We start from the raw sequence: 18,439 nt of genomic DNA, 5'->3' as shown, positions 1-18,439 counted from the left end.
CATTTGTAACAAAACTAAATGAACATTTTTCTTTAAAATCATTGGGAAAAGTAAACAAATATCTTGGAGTTCAAATCAGTAAAACCAAAAAAGGATTTAAACTTTCTCAAAAAGATAAAATTATAGAACTCCTGAACAAATGTAATTTGAATGATGCCAAATCTTGTGATACTCCAATGCAGACCGATTTTTTAAGAAACATGGATGAATCATCCCCTGAATTTAAAGATAATACACTTTACAGATCAGTTATTGGTTCCCTTTTGTATATATCTAATTGGACTAGACCTGATATTGCTTTACCCCTCAATCTGTTATCCAGATATGTTGGTAAACCCTTAATGTATCATTGGGAAGCCATTAAACGAATATTAAGGTATTTAAAGCACAGCTTAGACTTCTGCCTACTACTAGAACCCAATAATATCAAAGAGCCCATCCTCACTTGTTACGCTGATGCGGATTGGGCAGGTGATACTAAAAGCAGAAAAAGCACCTCAGGTTATATATTCTTTCTTAACGATTGTCCAGTCTACTGGTATACTGGAAAACAAGATTTAGTAGCCACATCAACAACCGAGGCAGAATATGTTTGTTTGTCTAAAGCCTCCAATAATCTTGTATGGTTTAATGATTTATTATCAGATGTTTGGAAAAATCCTTCATTACCATTTATCATACATGAAGATAACAAAGCTGCTATTGAGATATCTAGATCTGATGCTATTGGTCAAAGATCCAGACATATAGATATCAAATTCAAACACGTAAGACAATTATCTCAGGATGGATTTATTAAAGCCATTCACTGCGAAACCTCAGAACAAATAGCTGACATATTGACTAAGCCTTTGCCATCTAAACAACACAAATATTTAACTTCTAAACTACAAGTTTTATATTGTTCTGAATCTCAATGTAATTATTGTTGTATATCGAATCGGCATTTAGAGGGGGATTTGTCACAAGTAAATGCCTTATTCTCAAATGGGGAAAATGTATATTCACAGAATATCAGGGGTTAATTTATATCTCCTTCTTAATGTATTCACATGTAACCACTCCCATCCATTACTCCGCCTCGCTGGTATAAAAGGGGACGTATGGACCTCCCACTTGCTTCTATCTACGATCATTCAGAGAATATAGAATGCCTACTGTAAATAAATAGTGCTTTGTTTAAGTACTTCGTTCCTGAATCATTTATTGAGTCTGATCCTCAAAATTACGCAACAATGCTCAGGAGAAACTATATAGCAATAGCGATTCCACTTAGATTTATATGCTACTCCACAATGCTTTACTACTTTATCTCTGAGCAATTTACAAAGTCAGCGTATTGTCCCCAGCAATCTGGGTCCTCATTTTAGCAACCTAAAAAAGTAATCTATATGAGTTCAAGATGTTTTCAATAAAATGCCAATTTGAAACTGTTCAATTTCCACTTATTTAAAATGCTCCATCCATTTTCTTGCTGAAATATTTCTTCTCATCCAGAATTTGCATTTCTTGCTCACTCACGATTTTCACTTTGTAAAGCCGCTGCCTTTTTTTTAGCTATTCCACAAAGATCTTTAATGTTCCCGGATGCATATGGGCTTATGAAAAAAAAACAAGAACAACCCACACCTGAAATGTTGTTCTTTCGGTGGCAACCAGATTAGAGCTCTGCTTCAAATCAGAAATAACAAATTGAGCGGTCTTCAGCATTATAGAATTAACAGTTATTAAAAACAATCCCTCAACAGTGAGAAACACTTAGCAAAGTAGTCTGAGCTGGAGTGAACCTTTAAATGACCCTCTTGGGGGGCTCACCAGGGGTGGGTACTAAAAGTTTTTACTACCAGTTCTGTGGGTGTTGCTTATTTCGTGGGCGTGGCTTGGTGGGAGGTTAATGTAACTGGATGGGCGTGGCCATTTTAAAAAAACTTTTAAACCTTAAGAGGTTGTAGAAAAAATGCTTGTAAAAGCCTCTGACGATCCCAGCTGAGCATTTTTTGGCCGAAGAGGTTGTAGAAAAAATGCTTTTCAAAGTAAAAAAAAAAAAGCCTCTGATGAGGTGGGCGGGGTAAGCGAGCGGTAACCGGGCCGGGGACTGGTTCGGGGGCGTGGCCAGCCAATGTTATTACGGGTTCTCCGAACTACCACAAATTTTTACTACCGGTTCTTGCGAATCGGTGCAAACCAGGAGCAACCCACCACTGGGGATCACCCAGACCCTCCCATTAATCCAATTAAGAATTGTGCCAGTTAGAGGATTTGGTGAAGGAGGAGATCAAGAGGGATCCAGTCCAAGGATGTGTGGTGATCCCTGGATCTTACTGATTCAGCCGCAATCTGCCCCCACCTTCCTTTTCCCCAAGATCCCCCCCCAATCCCTTCCACACTTCTTGCCGCCAGTGGTGGGTTGCCCCCGGTTTGCACTGGTTCTATAGAACCGGTAGTAAAACCGACGGGAGGCTCCGCCCACTGACCCCAACGTCACCAAAATGCTTCTGCATCTGTGCAAAAGAGCGCGTGAGTGAAGCGAGAGTGTGCGGCCCCGTTGCAAACCGGTAGTAAAGGTAAGTAGAACCCACCCCTGCCACCCCATCCCGGCCAAGCTGCCATCTGGGACTCGGACCCCTCCCCACCTGGAAGGAGGCTGGCCAGCTGCAGGCAGAGCCTGGTCTGGGGGGTCTCCCTTTGCATTCCCCCAAATCCGCCCCTCAGCAAGGATCTTGGCATGGCTCTGCATGGTCAGTCAGTCCCATGTGGCATCTGAAGTAACCAACTTGGCGTTCCGTTCTGGGTCCTCCTGTGCCTCTCCTGTGCCTCCTTCTCTCCCTTCCCTCCAGGCAAGCCCACCGTCACCATCTCCTCCACCACAATGGACCCCGTTTCCCCCAACACCATCCTCCTTGTGAACCACAATGGGCTTTTACCCGTTGAGGTCCAGTGGCTGAAGAACAGGTGGCCGGACAAGGAAATTTTGGAGATTTTGGGCAGCTTTTCCTTACAGAGACCTGAAAAAGTATTGCAATGAAAAAGAAAAGCACACACAAACACCAAAATCTTGCCCAGAATTTTTCCACGTTTTGGGAAATTGCAAATGGGAAGGGAAGGAGGAGGGACATTCCTTCCCATTCCTCCCTTGGGGAGAGAGCACCCCAACTTTGTGGCCAGTTCTTCTTGACCCCCCTTTTCCTTGTGACATTTGACTCAATTTCCAGCCAAGCGACCCCCAGGCTCCCTCCTTTGCTGCCACCCCCATCCTAGCCCCATCTTCTCTGTTCGTATGAAACTTCTGCAGAGTGGGAGCAGGGGAAGTGGGCCCTCCCTTCTTGATTAATCTTCTAATTAAGTCATTGAGGGAGAATTCCAGAATCCCCTGCAGATGAAATGGGGAGGAATCCCTGGTCCTTCCCAGCCTTTTCCTCCATGAAATGAGCCTATTCTCCCTCTATCAGTCCCTGCCTATCAACCACCCCCTGCAGTGTGGGCCTGCCTTGGGGGAGGGGGTTGAAAGGGAATAAAAACATGTTATTTTCCCTGGAGCTGCTTCGAGAGAATCCAGGATAGGATGGGTGTTGCTCGGTTCTGCCTGGAGACTGAGCACGTGATCATAATTTGCACATGTAGTCCCTCCTTTCTCGCCTGGTGCTTCCACAGTTCGGCTCAGTCTTCAGCGCAGAGAGACGTGTTTGAATGAGCGGCTTCACCTTTCATTCTGTGATCATCTAAGCGTGAGCTTTCGAAGAGATTTATTATTGTAATTGTGAGGATCACTTTTGCGATCAGGCTGCTAGCTGGTCCGCTGGTTAGCGGCCTTGTGCCGACTTTTCTACAGCCGAGGTCCCCACCAGGTTCTGAAGGCCCTGGCTGAATCCCTGCGTCTGGCACCACATCTTCTCCAGCCTCCTCATTGTCTGACTCGAGTGCCAGCTGCACAGGGTGAACTGCACCACACCAGCCTCCTCGTTGTCAGAATCAGGAGATAAAATCAAAACCCTCGACTGAAAAGTGCAACTGAAGAGGTTTAATGTGGAGGAAATACGCAGCTGCTGTCCAATGGAAGAGGGAGATACGGACACAAACTGTTAGTTTTATATCCATATAAATGAATTTAAGATTCGCAGCAGAGAAGACAGTCAGGAACATCCTGAGGTAAATCTCAAACGGCGCCCAGAAGGAAAAGGCGGAAAAAAGGGAAACGCCCCCTTTCCACCCACAGCAACCAATCAGAGCGTAAATCCCCTCAGCCACAACTGGATCTTCAAGACCATTGGGCACTTAACCTTCTTCAGCCATTAAATTGAATATCTTCACATTTAAAGTGTTCAAAGGAAACAGACCTAAAATGACTTTGCTTTTGTCCATTAGATGGAATTGTCAGGTTGGAATAATTGTTTTTTTTCCTTGCACTGTGCTAAAAAGAAGTCAACTTCCCCCCCCCTTTTTTTTCTTGTACCTCAAACTTTCTTTCCCCCTCTATTTCTCCTTTCCTTAATTTCCTATTTCTATTTTTCTTTGTGTTTTGTATAATAAATAAGACCTTGAGACTCTAGAAAGAGTGCAGAGAAAAGCAACAAAGATGGAGGCAAAAACATATTTAAAAAACTTGGTTCCTGGAACTGGGTATTTTCTAGTCTGATGAAAAGAAGGAGGAGGGCAGACATGATGGCATCTTCTGATATCTCAGCGGCTGCCAGAAAGAATATTTATTTTATTTTTTCTCTTCTCTTCTCTTCTCTTCTCTTCTCTTCTCTTCTCTTCTCTTCTCTTCTCTTTCCTTCCTTTCCCTTCCCTTCCCTTCCCTTCCATAAATAAGAAGCAGGCCGAATGAAAGAGGTAGAGGTGGAGTTCCATTATATGTATATAAGAAATAATCAACAGCTCTAGAAACGCAACAGAAGAAAGGCAAAAACTTCCTTCAATGCATTTGGGTTGATATAAAAGGGGGAAAAGAAGCACAGACATTGAAGCCTTTGTCTGACAGAGAGCCGTTGGGAGGGGCCTTTCCTCCCACTCCCAAGCCCATCCTCCCCGCCCTCTCCCTTCCCCCTCCCATTCACTCCTCTTTCCCGCCCTTTCTACGATCCTGGCACTTTGCACCAAATCCACCAGGGGGCGCCCTCTGCCAAGGGAAGGTGACTCCAGGCACTTCCCCATTGGTCCACTGGAGCCTTGCCTCTCTAGGACTTATGGAGAGGCTCCGGGTGAGTCTAGCGTTTCTTTTTCTTCCCATCTCAGATACCGAAACTGGAAGCCATTTGTGGTCTTTGCAAGGCAAACTTTACTCTTGGGGGGAGAAGAAAAAGAGCGGAATCCCTTGCAGGGATCAGTCCTGCAGCACCAGAAATGGTCCCGTGAAGGAAAAGGCATCTGGAGACCCACCAGAGTCCTTGGAGCCATTTGCAGTTGCTCTGCAGGACAGAGAAAGGATGGAGACACAACCTTTTGGAAAGGAGGGAGCTGGAAAAGGCCCTTCAGCTGCTCAGCCTGGGAAGGGGGCGAAGCTCTGGACAAGACCCTGGCAGAAGATCCTGGAGGAGGAAACCATCCTCCCTTCAGAAGTTCAGCCCTGGACCTCCATCCAATACTGGGAGGCTGAGGGTCCCCGAGGACTTTGCCGCCGACTCCATGGCTTTTGCAGGCAATGGCTGAGACCAGAGAAGAACACCAAAGCCCAGATGCTGGACCTGGTGGTTCTGGAGCAGCTCCTGTTCCTTCTGCCCCCAGAGATGGAGAGGTGGGTGCGGGAGTGTGGAGCAGAGACCAGCTCCCAGGCAGTGGCTCTGGCGGAAGGCTTCCTCCTGAGCCAGGCAGAGGAGCAGAAGGAGCAGGTCGAATTGCAGGTAAGAGTTCAAAAGAGAATAGAGAATGTGTTTGAATACTTTACCCTTCCTTCCCAAACTTCTGTAACATTCATAATATGTGGCAATGTCCCACCTATTCTTGTAGGACATTGTTCCATTGTTTCTCATTCAACCTCACGGATGGATATTGGGGTCTTTGAGGTGGCGTTCTGAATATAGGAATCCACTTTACGTCGCGTGATGTACATTAATTCTGCTTCTTCCTTCCTCCTATTGGAAGTGCTGCACTGTGGAGATCAGAGATCCTGAGGGAAAGAAGAACCCATCAAATCCCCCTCAGGAGCTGTTTTTCAGGTGGATCCCTTGGGAAGATCCAAGTCAGGACATCTCAGGAGGTAATGGAAGATCCTCCGATTTCCCATCAGTCTTAACTTCGCTCTCTCTTCTCTTCTATAGAATATCTCCTATTTTGTTAATTATGGATTTTGAAATTATTTATTCCTTACAGAGAAACAAAGAATGAAGCTTTCTGGTTTTTATGACGGGGATCAAACAGTGGTTGAATCTCCAAATCAAGTAAGAAAGGGAAAAGATATTAGATTTCTATTCTCCCTTCGGGAAGTGAAGTGGGTGTGCAGAGGGCTCCCTCCTTCTATTTCCCCCCCCTTGTTTGGCCTGGATTATTTTTCTCTTCTTCCACAACATGGAGAGCAGAATGGCAGGTTCAAGTTCCTGTCAGCCAGCATAGCTTCCTCTGGTTATCTTGCTCTGCTAGGTACTCCTCCAACTTTGAGTTTATAAGAAGCAATTTTTAAAAAGTCCTTCAAGAGTAAACGTATCGCAGTGACAGTAACTGCTAGAGACCCTTTTTGGGGGAGAATTCTTTGACTCGGAATTGTGCAAGGCTAATGAAAAATAACTAAATACCCAAATTACCTCATTACCATTTTTAAAAAGCCTTTATAACCAGTAGTTCAAAAATAAGCAAATTGTATTAAAAAATAAAGCCGACTATTAAAATCCAAAGGGAGTGGCCCTGTTGAACATGTAATCCAGGTACTCTGGGCTACAAAATAATTTCCAATCCTCTGACTTGAGCCTCGATTAGGAGATCAAACATTCCCACTTTGCAAAGGCTGAGGAATGAATTTCCCAGGGAATTTTCTCTTTATTTGTTTTCTTCCTTTCAGCCAATGGCTCAGACTACTAGATCAATCAATGATAGACAGAGCGATAGATCAGTTGATCCAGAAGTGGGATTACTTTTACTTTTACTTTTACTTTTACTTTTATTATATTTATATACCGTCCTTCTCCTGAAGGACTCAGGACAGCCCTCTCTGTGGGAGCGTAATGGTCGGTGGGAGGCAATCGGTGGCAGAATGCGGATGTAGATAACCAAGTCCTAAGCCATGGAGCGCTTTAAAGGTGGTAACTAACACCTTGAAATGCACCCGGAAGACCACCGGGAGCCAGTGCAGCTTGCGCAAGAGGGGTGTTACATGGGAACGACGAGTCGCCCCCATTATTACTCGCGCAGCTGCATTCTGGACCAATTGGAGCCTCTGGGTGCTCCTCAAGGGGAGCCCCATGTAGAGAGCATTACAATAGTCCAGACGGGAAGTGATGAGGGCGTGAGTGACTGTGTGCATGGCGTCCCGATCCAGAAATGGACGCAACTCGGAGATCAGGCGAATCTGATAAAAAGCCCCCCTGGCCACGGCCGTCTTATGATCATCCAAAGACAGCAGGATGCCCAAGTTGCGAGCCCTCTCTGAGGGGGGTAAGATCTCATCCCCAATAGCCAGCGATGGTGTTAGCTGACTATATCGGGCTGTTGGAAGCCACAGCCACTCAGTCTTGGAGGGGTTGAGTCTGAGCCTGTTCCTCCCCATCCAGATCTGCACTGCCTCCAGGCAACGGGACATCACGTCAAGGGCATTATTGGGGTGGCCTGAGGTTGAAATGTACAACTGCGTGTCATCAGCATAATGTTAAACAGGAGGGGCGAGAGGACTGACCCTTGCGGCACCCCACAAGTGAGGAACTTCGAGGTCGATCTCTGCCCCTCCCGTCAACACAGACTGCGTGTGGTCAGAGAGGAAGGAGGAGAACCACCGTAGCATGGTGCCCCCCACTCCGACCCCCTCTAGCCGACACAGCATGATACCATGATCGATGGTATCAAAAGCCGCTGAGAGATCTAGGAGGACCAGGACAGAGGAGCAACCCCTGTCCCAAGCCCTCCAGAGATCATCAACCAATGCAATCAATGCTGTTTCCGTGCTGTAACCCGTCCTGAAGCCCAACTGGCATGGATCTAGATAGACAGCTTCATCCAGGAATCGAGGAAGTTGTCTCGCCACCGCACTCTCAACAACCTTCGCCGTGAAGCGGAGGTTGGAGACAGGATGATAATTAGCTAATACAGCCGGGTCCAGGGAAGGCTTCTTGAGGAGGGGCCTCACCACCGCCTGTTTCAGGGCGGATGGGAAGACACCCTCACTCAACGAAGCGTTGGTAATCTCCTGAAACCAGCCTCGGGTAACCTCCCGGGAGGCCAGCACCAACCAGGAGGGACACGGGTCCAGTAAACGTGGTAGCGTTAAGCCTCCCCAAAATCCTGTCCACGTCCTCAGGAGTCACATGGTCAAACGCCTCCCAGATAACACTCTCAAGACTCACCTCCGTCATCTGGTCCAAGGCTATCCAATCAGAGTACAGGCCGCCCCGAATCTGAGCAATTTTATCATGCAGGTATTGTCCAAAATCCTCAGCTCTACCCTGCAAGGGTTCCTCCCTCCCTCCCACCTGTAATAGAGAGCGGGTCACCCTGAACAGGGCAGTTGGGCGGTTCTCTGCAGATGCAATAAGAGTGGAAAAATAGTTAGATTTTGCCATTCTTATTGCCACTCGTTAGGTCTTGATATAAGACCTCACCAGTGTTCGGTCAGATTCAGTGCGGCTAGACCTCCAATCGGTCTCTAGGCGTCTTTTCCGGCGCTTCATCTCTCTCAGCTCCTCAGAGAACCAAGGAGCCAATTGAGAACGGCACCGAGTCAGAGGCCGCAAAGGCGCGATGCGGTCCAAGTCTCCGGCGGCTGCCCTGTCCCAGGCGGCCAACAGTTCCTCAGCTGAGCTGTGAGTCAGAGCCTCTGGGAATGGCCCAAGCTCCGTCAGGAACCTCTCGGGGTCCATCAGGCACCTGGGATGGAACCACCTGGTCGGTTCCGTCTCCCTGCGGCGAGGGGCAGCAGTCCGAAAGTCCAGCTGAAGGAGCGAATGATCTGTCCATGACAAGGACTTAATGACTAGGTCCCCTATTGTAAGATCATTCAACCACTGACCAGAGACAAAAATCAAGTCCAGCGTGTGTCCCCAGTGTGGGTGGGGTCATGAACTAACTGGGTCAGGTCCATGGCCGTCATGGAAGCCATGAATTGCTGAGCCGCTTCCGACGTTTCACAGATGGATGGCAGGTTGAAATCCCCCATGACCATAAGCCTGGGGATATCCACCGCCACCCCGGCTATTACGTCGAGGAGCTCAGGCAGGGCAGCTGCTACGTGGCAGGGAGCCAGGTACGTAGTCAGCAAACCCATTTGCACCCCATGACCCCACTTCACAAGGAGGGATTCACAGCCAGCTATCTGGCCTTTACTGAAGGACACTGAAGGTTTTGCAGAATCAATGAACTTGATAAAACTTCCCCAAATATTTCTTCAGTGAAAGTAGTTCAGATTTGCTCACTTTCTCACCTAATATTAGGACTTGTGCAGTGGTGGGATTCAATTTTTTTAACAACTGGTTCTATGGGTGTGGCTTAGTTGGGGTGTGGCTTGGTGATCATGTGACTGGGTAGATGTGGCTATCTGGTCATGTGACCGGGTGGGCGTGGCTATGTGCATAGGGACCAACTCTGTAATTCTGGTATTGGCAAGCAAGCACAGTTAAGCTACTTAAATCCTCCAGAGCAGGGGTCCCCAACCTTTTGGACCCCAGGGACCACCAAGTTCATAATTTTAAATTTCGCGGACCACTAATCCGATTCCAGCGCGCCACTTGCTAAAGCACCTGGAATCCCAGTGACAGGATAGGGTCCTTCAGGCACTCTCCCCCCTCTTTCTCTCTCCCCCCTCATTCTCTCTTTCTCTCCCCCCTTTCTCTCTCTCCCCCACTCTTTCTCTCTCTTTCTCTCTCCCCCTCTTTCTCTCTCTCTCCCACTCTTTCTCATTCTTTCCCTCCCCCCTCTCTCATTCTCTTTCTCTCTCCCCTTCTTTCTCTCTCCCCCTCTTTCTCTCTCTCTCCCCCTCTTTCTCTCATTCTCTTTCTCTCTCCCCCCTCTCATTCATTCTCTCTCCTCCTCTTTCTCTCTCCCTCTCCCCCACTCTCTCTCTCATTCTCTTTCTCTCCTCCTCTTTCTCTCTCTCTCCCCCACTCTCTCATTCTCTCCCCCTTCTCTCTCTCCCCCACTCTTTCTCTCTCTTTCTCTCTCCCCCTCTTTCTCTTTCCCTCCCCCTTTCTCCCATTCTCTTTCTCCCCCTTCTCTCTCTCCCACTCTTTCTCTCTCCCTCTCCCCCTCTTTCTCTCATTCTCTTTCTCTCTCCCCCCCTCTTTCTCTCTCTCCTCCACTCTCCCCCACTCTCTCTCTCTCTCATTCACGTGCAGGTGGCCGATCTAGTGTCTGCAATGGAGAGCACAATCCGGCTTCTTCTCTCTGCTGTAAGTGCAGCATCAGGATTCCACCTTGGTATATTTGTGGTGCAAGGTAGCCCTCGTTTCCTACTCGGAGCGGTAAACAGCATCTGGTTCGGGGAGCAGCCGGATTTTGCTCTCCATTGCTCTCTCAGCCCCCTGCAAGTTCTCATCTCTCGAGAAGCCCAACCAAAGTTTCCCGCACCACTTCAGGGAGCGCTCCTCGAGAGATGAGAGCTTCCTAGAGAGCAATGGAGCAATGGAGAGCAAAATCCGGCTGCTTCCCGAACAAGACACTGTTTACCGCTCCGAGTCCCAAGCGGCAGGAGATGAGGGCTGCCTTGTGCCGCAAATATACCAAGGTGGAATCCTGACGCCGCACTTACAGCGGAGAGAAGAAGCCACATTTTGCTCTCCATTGCAGACACCAGATCGTATTGCACCACCTGCAAAAATTTCCAAATGTAGCTCTGCCCTCTAACAGCCCTCCTGATGTTCAACTGTTGTCTCTCAAGGAGGATACTTGGCCATCTTCATGCTTGAAAGGATTCTACAGTGTAACAGCAGATGTCTCCCACCTTGGCAGCTTTAAGACTTGTGGACTTCAACTCCCAGAATTCTCCACAATTCCCCAGAATGGGCTAGGCGGGAGTTGAAGTCCACAGGTTGTAAAAGAGCCACAAATGCCCAGCCCTGGGCTAGGGTAGGCTGACGCGACGCAGGTGGGAGGAGGGGCGGTCGAGCTAGCAATTTAACAAAAGGTTCGGTGTGCTGCGAGGCCAATAAATTGCAAAAAAACACCGAAACGTTTGTTAAATTGCAATAAATTGCAAAAAAACACCGAACCATTTGTTAAAGAGCCTTGGTAGTACAGTGGTCTAAAGCACCCTGTTATTAAGACCAGCTGCCTGCAATTACTGCAGGTTCGAATCTCGCCAGGCTCAAGGTTGACTCAGCCTTCCATCCTTTCTAAGGTAGGTAAATTGAGGACCCAGTTGTGGGGGCAATAAGCTGACTTGTATAAATATACAAAAGGATGAAGGCTATTGCTTAGCGCATTGCAAGCCACCCTGAGTCTCCGAAGAAGGGCGGCATATAAATCAAATTAAAAAAAAAAAATTACTGGCCAGCAATTTAACAAACAGTTCAGCCGAACCGCCTAGAACCGGCAGAATCACACCACTGGACTTGTGTGATGCACAGCCATTTAACTTGGTGCACATCTTTACTTTGGGAATTTGGGAACAATGAAACAGAATAACAGAGTTTATAGGGAACTTGGAGGTCTTCTAGTCCAACCCCCTGCTCAGACAGAAAGCCCTATAACATTTCAGATAAATGGCTGTCCAATTTCTTCATAAACACCTCCAGTGTTGGAGCACCCACAATTTCTGGAGGCAAGTCATTCCACTGATTGTTCTCAATGTCAGGAAATTCCTCTTTACTTGTAGGTTGGTTCTCTCCTTGAATCGTTTCCATCCATTGCTTCTTGGAACACTTCTATCATGTCACCCCATCTAGTCCTTCTTTTCATGAAACCAGACTCACCCAATTCCAGCAACCGTTCTTTATATATTTTAGCCTCCAGTCCACTAATAAATTTTGTTGCTCTTCTCTGCACTCTTTCTAGAGCCTCAAGACCTTTTTTACATCTGGCAACCAAAACTGGATGCAATATTCCAAGTGGGGTCTTCCCAAGGCCTTTTAAAGTGGTACTAACACTTCATGTCATCTTGATTCCGTCCCTCTTAATGCAGCCTATGATTCTGTTGCGTTTTTTTCTTTCTTTTTGGCAACTGTAGCCTACTGCTGACTCATGTTTAAGTGGATGTCCACTAGGACTCCAAGACCCCTGTTGCCCTTACTACTCTTCAGCCAGGTATCACTTCTTCTGTGCCAGTCCATTTGGTTTCTCTTTCCTAAATGTGGAACCTTACATTTCTCAATGTTGATTTCATTTTTTTAGATGGGGCCTAATCTGTTGATCCTTCTGTATCTTGAGTGTTGCTATTCCTGTCAATTTGGTCTTGTCTGCCAATTTGATGAGTTCCCCTTCTTCTATCCCCTTGTCTAAATCATTGATGAAGATGAACAGATCTTGTGAATCCTCCTGTTCTGTTCTGTTTTTTCCGTGTTCAGGAGAGTCTTGTGTCCTTCGAGGAGGTGGCTGTGTCTTTCTCTGAGGAGGCGTGGTCTCTGCTGGATCCTGACCAGAAAGCCCTGCATTCGGAAGTCATGCTTGAAAACCATAGGAACGTGGCCTCTCTGGGTAAGAGTTCTCTAGTCCCCAATCAGAGAGTTCAAGAAGACAAATTATAGTTAGTTTTTTTATTAAAAAACCACTAATCAGATATCGTCTCCTGGGAGGGAGAAGGAAAGGATCTTCTCGTGCTCCAAAGAAGGAAAGAGTCAATGTCTCTTTGCTTAGATGCTTTCTGTGCCATTTCTTATCTCTATTTTTCCATTTCTATTTATTTATTTATCAAATATCAAATATTTGAACTTATCTGTGGGGGTATTGCAGAAAATCAAAGGACTCAGACTTCGAGATCAAGAGAAGCTTTATTTGGTCAAATATTGCATTCAGTTTTGGTCGCCACGATGTAAAAAAGATGTCGAGACTTTAGAAAAAGTGCAGAGAAGAGCAATGAAGAGGATTAGGGGACTGGAGGCTAAAACAAAGAACAGTTGCAGGAACTGGGTATGTCTAGTTTAATGGAAAGAAGGACTGGGGTGACATGATAGCAGTGTTCCAATATCTCAGGGGCTGCCCCAAAGAAGAGGAAGTCAAGCTATTCTCCAAAGCACCTGAGGGTTGGACAAGAAGCAATGGGTGGAAGCTAAGGAGCCTTGGTGGTGCAGCAGACTAAAGTGCTGTTAAAGTAGCACTTAGCTGCCAGCTGCCTGCAATTACTGCGAGTTCAATTCTCACCAGGCTCAAGGTTGACTCAGCCTTCCATCCTTCCGAGGTAGGTAAAACGAGGACCCGGATTGTGGGGGCAATAAGCTGACTTTGTATAAATAAGAACACTACTTGGAGGGGGGGGGGCGAAAGCCCTACTAAGCAGGTATATACAAAAGTATGAAGGCTATTGCTTAAAAAGCATTGTAAGCCGCCCTGAGTCTCTGGAGAAGGGCGGCATATAAATTGAACCAATAAATAAATATTTAAATAAATAATCAAGGAGAGAAGCAATTTAGAACTAAGGAGAAATTTCCCGACAGTTAGAACAATTAACCAGTGGAACAACCTGCCTCCAGAAGTTGTGAATGCTCCAACACTGGAAGTTTTTAAGAAGATGTTGGATAACCATTTGTCTGAAGTGGTGTAGGGTTTCCTGCCTAAGCAGGGGGTTGGACTAGAAGACCTCCAAGGTCCCTTCCAACTCTGTTATTCCGTTCTATTCCTTAACTCAAAACTGAGTGAGGTTTGCATATATATACAGTACCATAGATAATTGTAAAGAAAGAGATGTTTTCTAGACATCTTCAAAGCTTTCATGACTTATGAATATAGAAATCATCATGTTTATATCACACCCCTGGAAGCATGCAAACATACAACCTAATGGAATTATGGAGAAATTCAGAAGGAAATTCACTTGACTTTCTACGCTTTGATCTTTTTCTCTAACCTTGTTATCATTTTCATTTCCCTTTTCTTTTGAAGGTAATAATGGGCAGGAGAATCAAGATTCCTGTGAACTGTTCCAAGTGATCAATGCTAAAGATGGAACGGAGAAGTTTGGAATTCGAATGGAATTCGAAAGCCATGAGAGAAATCAGTCAAAGAATTGGAATCAGGAAAGCTCATCTTCCACTGATGCTCCGATGCAAGACTTTCTTGCCCAAAAAGAGAGAATAAGGAAAAAATATGTTGGGAAAAGTGTGAAGCTAATCAAAGCTAAAGTACAAGTAAATGAACACTATTTAACCCAAAACAAAGGAGAAGATGCTATAAGAAGACACAACAGACAAAATTACAATGGGACATTCATTCTTTCTCTTGGAAATAACTTCCTTACTTCTCCAAAAGCGATTGACACAAAAGAGAAGCCTTATAAATGTTTGGAATGTGGAAAATGTTTTAGGGCAAGCTGGCAACTTACTATCCATAAAAGGATCCACACAGGAGAGAAGCCGTATAAATACACGGAGTGTGGAAAGAGTTTTGTTCTGAAAAATGGACTTAGAAACCACAAGAAGCTCCACTCAGGAGAGAAACCATTTAAATGCATGGAATGTGGAAAGATGTTTGCTCAAAGAAGTGCAGTTGCTTTCCATAAGATCATCCACTCAGGAGAGAAGCCGTTTAAATGCATGGAATGTGGAAAGACCTTTACTCAGAGAGGTAATCTTATTTCCCATAAGATGATCCACACAGGAGAGAAACCATTTAAATGCATGGAATGTGGAAAGACCTTTACTCAAAAATGTAATCTTATTTTCCATAAAAGGATCCACACAGGGGAGAAGCCGTATAAATGCATGGAGTGTGGAAAGACCTTTACTCAGAGAGGTAATCTTATTTCCCATAAAAGAATCCACACAGGGGAGAAGCCGTATAAATGCATGGAGTGTGGAAAGACCTTTGCTCAAAGTAGTCATTTTATTTCCCATAAAAGAATCCACACAGGGGAGAAGCCATATAAATGCATGGAGTGTGGAAAGACTTTTGCATATAGCAATAAACTTAATTCCCATAAAAGAATACACACAGGGGAGAAGCCGTTTAAATGCATGGAATGTGGAAAGACCTTTGCTCAAAGAGGTAATCTTACTTCCCATAAGATCATCCACACAAGGGAGAAGCCGTATAAATGCATGGAGTGCGGAAAGAGGTTTACTCAGAGGACTGGACTTACAAGACACAAAAAGCTCCACTCAGGAGACAAACCATTTAAATGCATGGAATGTGGAAAGACCTTTGCTCGAAGAGGTAATCTTACTTCCCATAAGAAAATCCACACAGGGGAGAAGCCATTTAAATGCATGGAATGTGGAAAGACCTTTGCTCATAGAAGTAATCTTATTTCCCATAAGAGGATCCACACAGGGGAGAAGCCGTATAAATGTATGGAGTGTGGAAAGACGTTTACTCATGGCAGTGGACTTACAAGACACAAAAAGATCCACACAGAAGAGAAACCATTTAAATGCATGGAATGTGGAAAGACCTTTGCTCTAAGAGGTAATCTTATTTCCCATAAGAGGATCCACACAGGGGAGACGCCATATAAATGCATGGAGTGTGGAAAGAGCTTTGCTCAGAATGGTCCTCTTATTTCTCATAGAAGGATCCATGCTCAGGAGAAACTATATAGCAATAGCGATTCCACTTAGATTTATATGCTACTCCACAATGCTTTACCACTTTATCTCTGAGCAATTTACAAAGTCAGCATATTGTCCCCAGCAATCTGGGTCCTCATTTTAGCGACCTTAGAAATATGAAAGGCCGAATCAACTATTAAAAGTAATCTATATGAGTTCAAGATGTTTTCAATAAAATGCCAATTTGAAACTTTTCAATTTCCACTTATTTAAAATGCTCCATCCATTTTCTTGCTGAAATATTTCTACTCATCCAGAATTTGCATTTCTTGCTCACTCACGATTTTCACTTTGTAAAGCCGCTGCCTTTTTTTTAGCTATTCCACAAAGATCTTTAATGTTCCCAGATGCAAATGGGCTTATGATGAAAAAAACAAGAACCCACACCTGAAATGTTGTTCTTTGTCTGGGTGGCAACCAGATTAGAGCTCTGCTTCAAATTAGAAATAACAAATTGAGCGGTCTTCAGCATTATAGAATTAACAGTTATTAAAAACAATCCCTCAACAGTGAGAAACACTTAGCAAAGTACTCTGAGCTGGAGTGAACCTTTAAAGGACCTTCTCGGGGGACTCACCAGGGGTGGGTACTAAAATTTTTTACTACCAGTTCTGTGGGTGTCGCTTATTTTGTGGGCGTGGCTTGGTGGGAGGTTAATGTAACTGGATGGGCGTGGCCATTTTAAAAAAACTTTTAAACCTTAAGAGGTTGCAGAAAAAATGCTTTTAAAAGCCTCTGACGATCCCAGCTGAGCATTTTTTGGCCGAAGAGGTTGCAGAAAAAATGCTTTTCAAAGTAAAAAAAAAAAGCCTCTGATGAGGTGGGCGGGGTAAGCGAGCGGTAACCGGGCCGGGGACTGGTTCGGGGGCGTGGCCAGCCAATGTTATTACGGGTTCTCCGAACTACCACAAATTTTTACTACCGGTTCTTGCGAACCGGTGCGAACCAGGAGGAAACCACCAGTGGGGCTCCCCCAGATCCTCCCATTAATCCAACTAAGTATTGCGCCAGTTAGAGGATTTGGTGAAGGAGGAGATCAAGAGGGATCCAGTCCAAGGATGTGTGGTGATCCTGGGATCTGCCTGATCTCAGCCTCCATCTGCCCCCACCTTCCCTTTCCCAAGATCCCCCCCCCAATCCCTTCCACACTCCCTGCTGCCAGTGGTGGGTTGCCCCCGGTTTGCACCAGTTCTATAGAACCGGTAGTAAAACCGACGGGAGACTCCGCCCACTGACCCCGATGTCACCAAAATGCTTCTGCACCTGTGCAAAAGAGCGCGCGAGCGAAGCGAGTGCACGCAGCCCCGTTGCAAACCGGTAGTAAAGGTAAGTAGAACCCACCCCTGCCACCCTCCTGGGACTCTCAGATTGACAAACTTACTACATTGCAACAGCTTTAACTTGGATCAAAGATTGGATGACACTCGAAGATAAACAAACGCTAGCATTAGAAGGATTTGACCTGTCGAAAGGCTGGCACGCATTCTTATGGGAGGAAAAACCCAGGCAACATGAGCACTTCAGGAGACACTATATCAGAGGAGCACTGGCAAAAATTTGGACTGAAATAAGGAGAAAACACTATGATAAAATCCCAAGATGGTTATCAACCATGGAGGCCCAAATTTATCCGAACACAATGGATATAGACAAGATGAAAACCTATGACGAATTGTTGAACACAGAGGGAGAAATGAAAACAAGAGAAGAATTGAGACAGCAGGGCACGGACATTGATTGGTGGACGTATTTACAGATAAAATCAAGATATAAAATCGACATGAAAAAATTTGGAATCCAAAAAGAAAAAAATGAATTAGATAAAATTATAATGCAATCAGACAATAAATTAATAACTAAAATATATAATTATCTATTAAAATACAAATTGGAAGAAGTGGTGAAGGAAAATATGATTATTTGGGCTAAAAATTTTAGATATAATATTAAGCTAGAAAATTGGGAGAAAATGTGGAAAGTAAATACTAAGCTGACAATGTCCGTGCCCTACAAAGAAAATACCTACAAGATGTTTTATAGGTGGCATCTCCCCCCTGCACGTCTGGCAAGGATGTTCCCCAATGCGAATCAGAACTGTTGGAAGTGTAAAACACAGAAGGGGACCTACTACCATATGTGGTGGTCATGCCCAAAGGTCAAAAAATTTTGGAAAACAATTTAAAATCAGCTGGAAGAAATCACCACCCAAAAAGTGCCCCTCAGACCAGAAACATATCTATTAGGAATACTGACAAAGGACTATAAAAAAGAGACACAATACTTGATAATACATATCCTCACCGCAGCTAGAATCACTTTCGCACAAATGTGGAAACTAGAGAACACGCCATCAGAGGAAAAAATAATACAAAAAACAATGGAATGTGCGGAAATGGACAAACTTACCAAAGAGATACAGGGAAAAGAAGATTCAGACTATTACTTAATTTGGCAGAAATGGTACAACTGGTTAGATAAAAAGAACACGAAATAAGGGAATACCACCCAATGATACAAAAATAAGGAAATAAAATGAAATATCGTTGTATAAACATTGATACATGATGAAAGATAAATATATATAGATATATAACTACCGAAGTAGCTCTATT

The 18,439-nt window shown here is 45.1% G+C and overlaps 1 protein-coding gene across 3 annotated transcripts in view; it reads left to right on the top strand.

Moving 5' to 3' along the window:
• LOC132710760 (uncharacterized) overlaps positions 1-16,021 on the top strand; it is a 58,874-nt gene extending 42,853 nt beyond the window's left edge. For all 3 annotated transcript variants that reach the window (XM_087884778.1, XM_087884775.1, XM_087884777.1), the window contains 5 exons: positions 5,233-5,837; positions 6,079-6,193; positions 6,307-6,374; positions 12,633-12,762; positions 14,164-16,021. In XM_087884778.1, coding sequence (XP_087740904.1) covers positions 5,424-5,837; positions 6,079-6,193; positions 6,307-6,374; positions 12,633-12,762; positions 14,164-15,836 — 2,400 coding nt within the window. In that variant the 5' untranslated portion in view covers positions 5,233-5,423 and the 3' untranslated portion in view covers positions 15,837-16,021. The remainder of the gene's footprint in view (positions 1-5,232; positions 5,838-6,078; positions 6,194-6,306; positions 6,375-12,632; positions 12,763-14,163) is intronic.
• The last annotated feature ends 2,418 nt before the right edge of the window (positions 16,022-18,439 follow it).

Source organism: Pantherophis guttatus, chromosome 2 (assembly GCF_059756535.1).
Source record: "Pantherophis guttatus breed Tessera chromosome 2, ASM5975653v1, whole genome shotgun sequence".
NCBI classification, from domain to species: domain Eukaryota; kingdom Metazoa; phylum Chordata; class Lepidosauria; order Squamata; family Colubridae; genus Pantherophis; species Pantherophis guttatus.
This window is presented reverse-complemented; position numbering and strand designations above follow the sequence as displayed.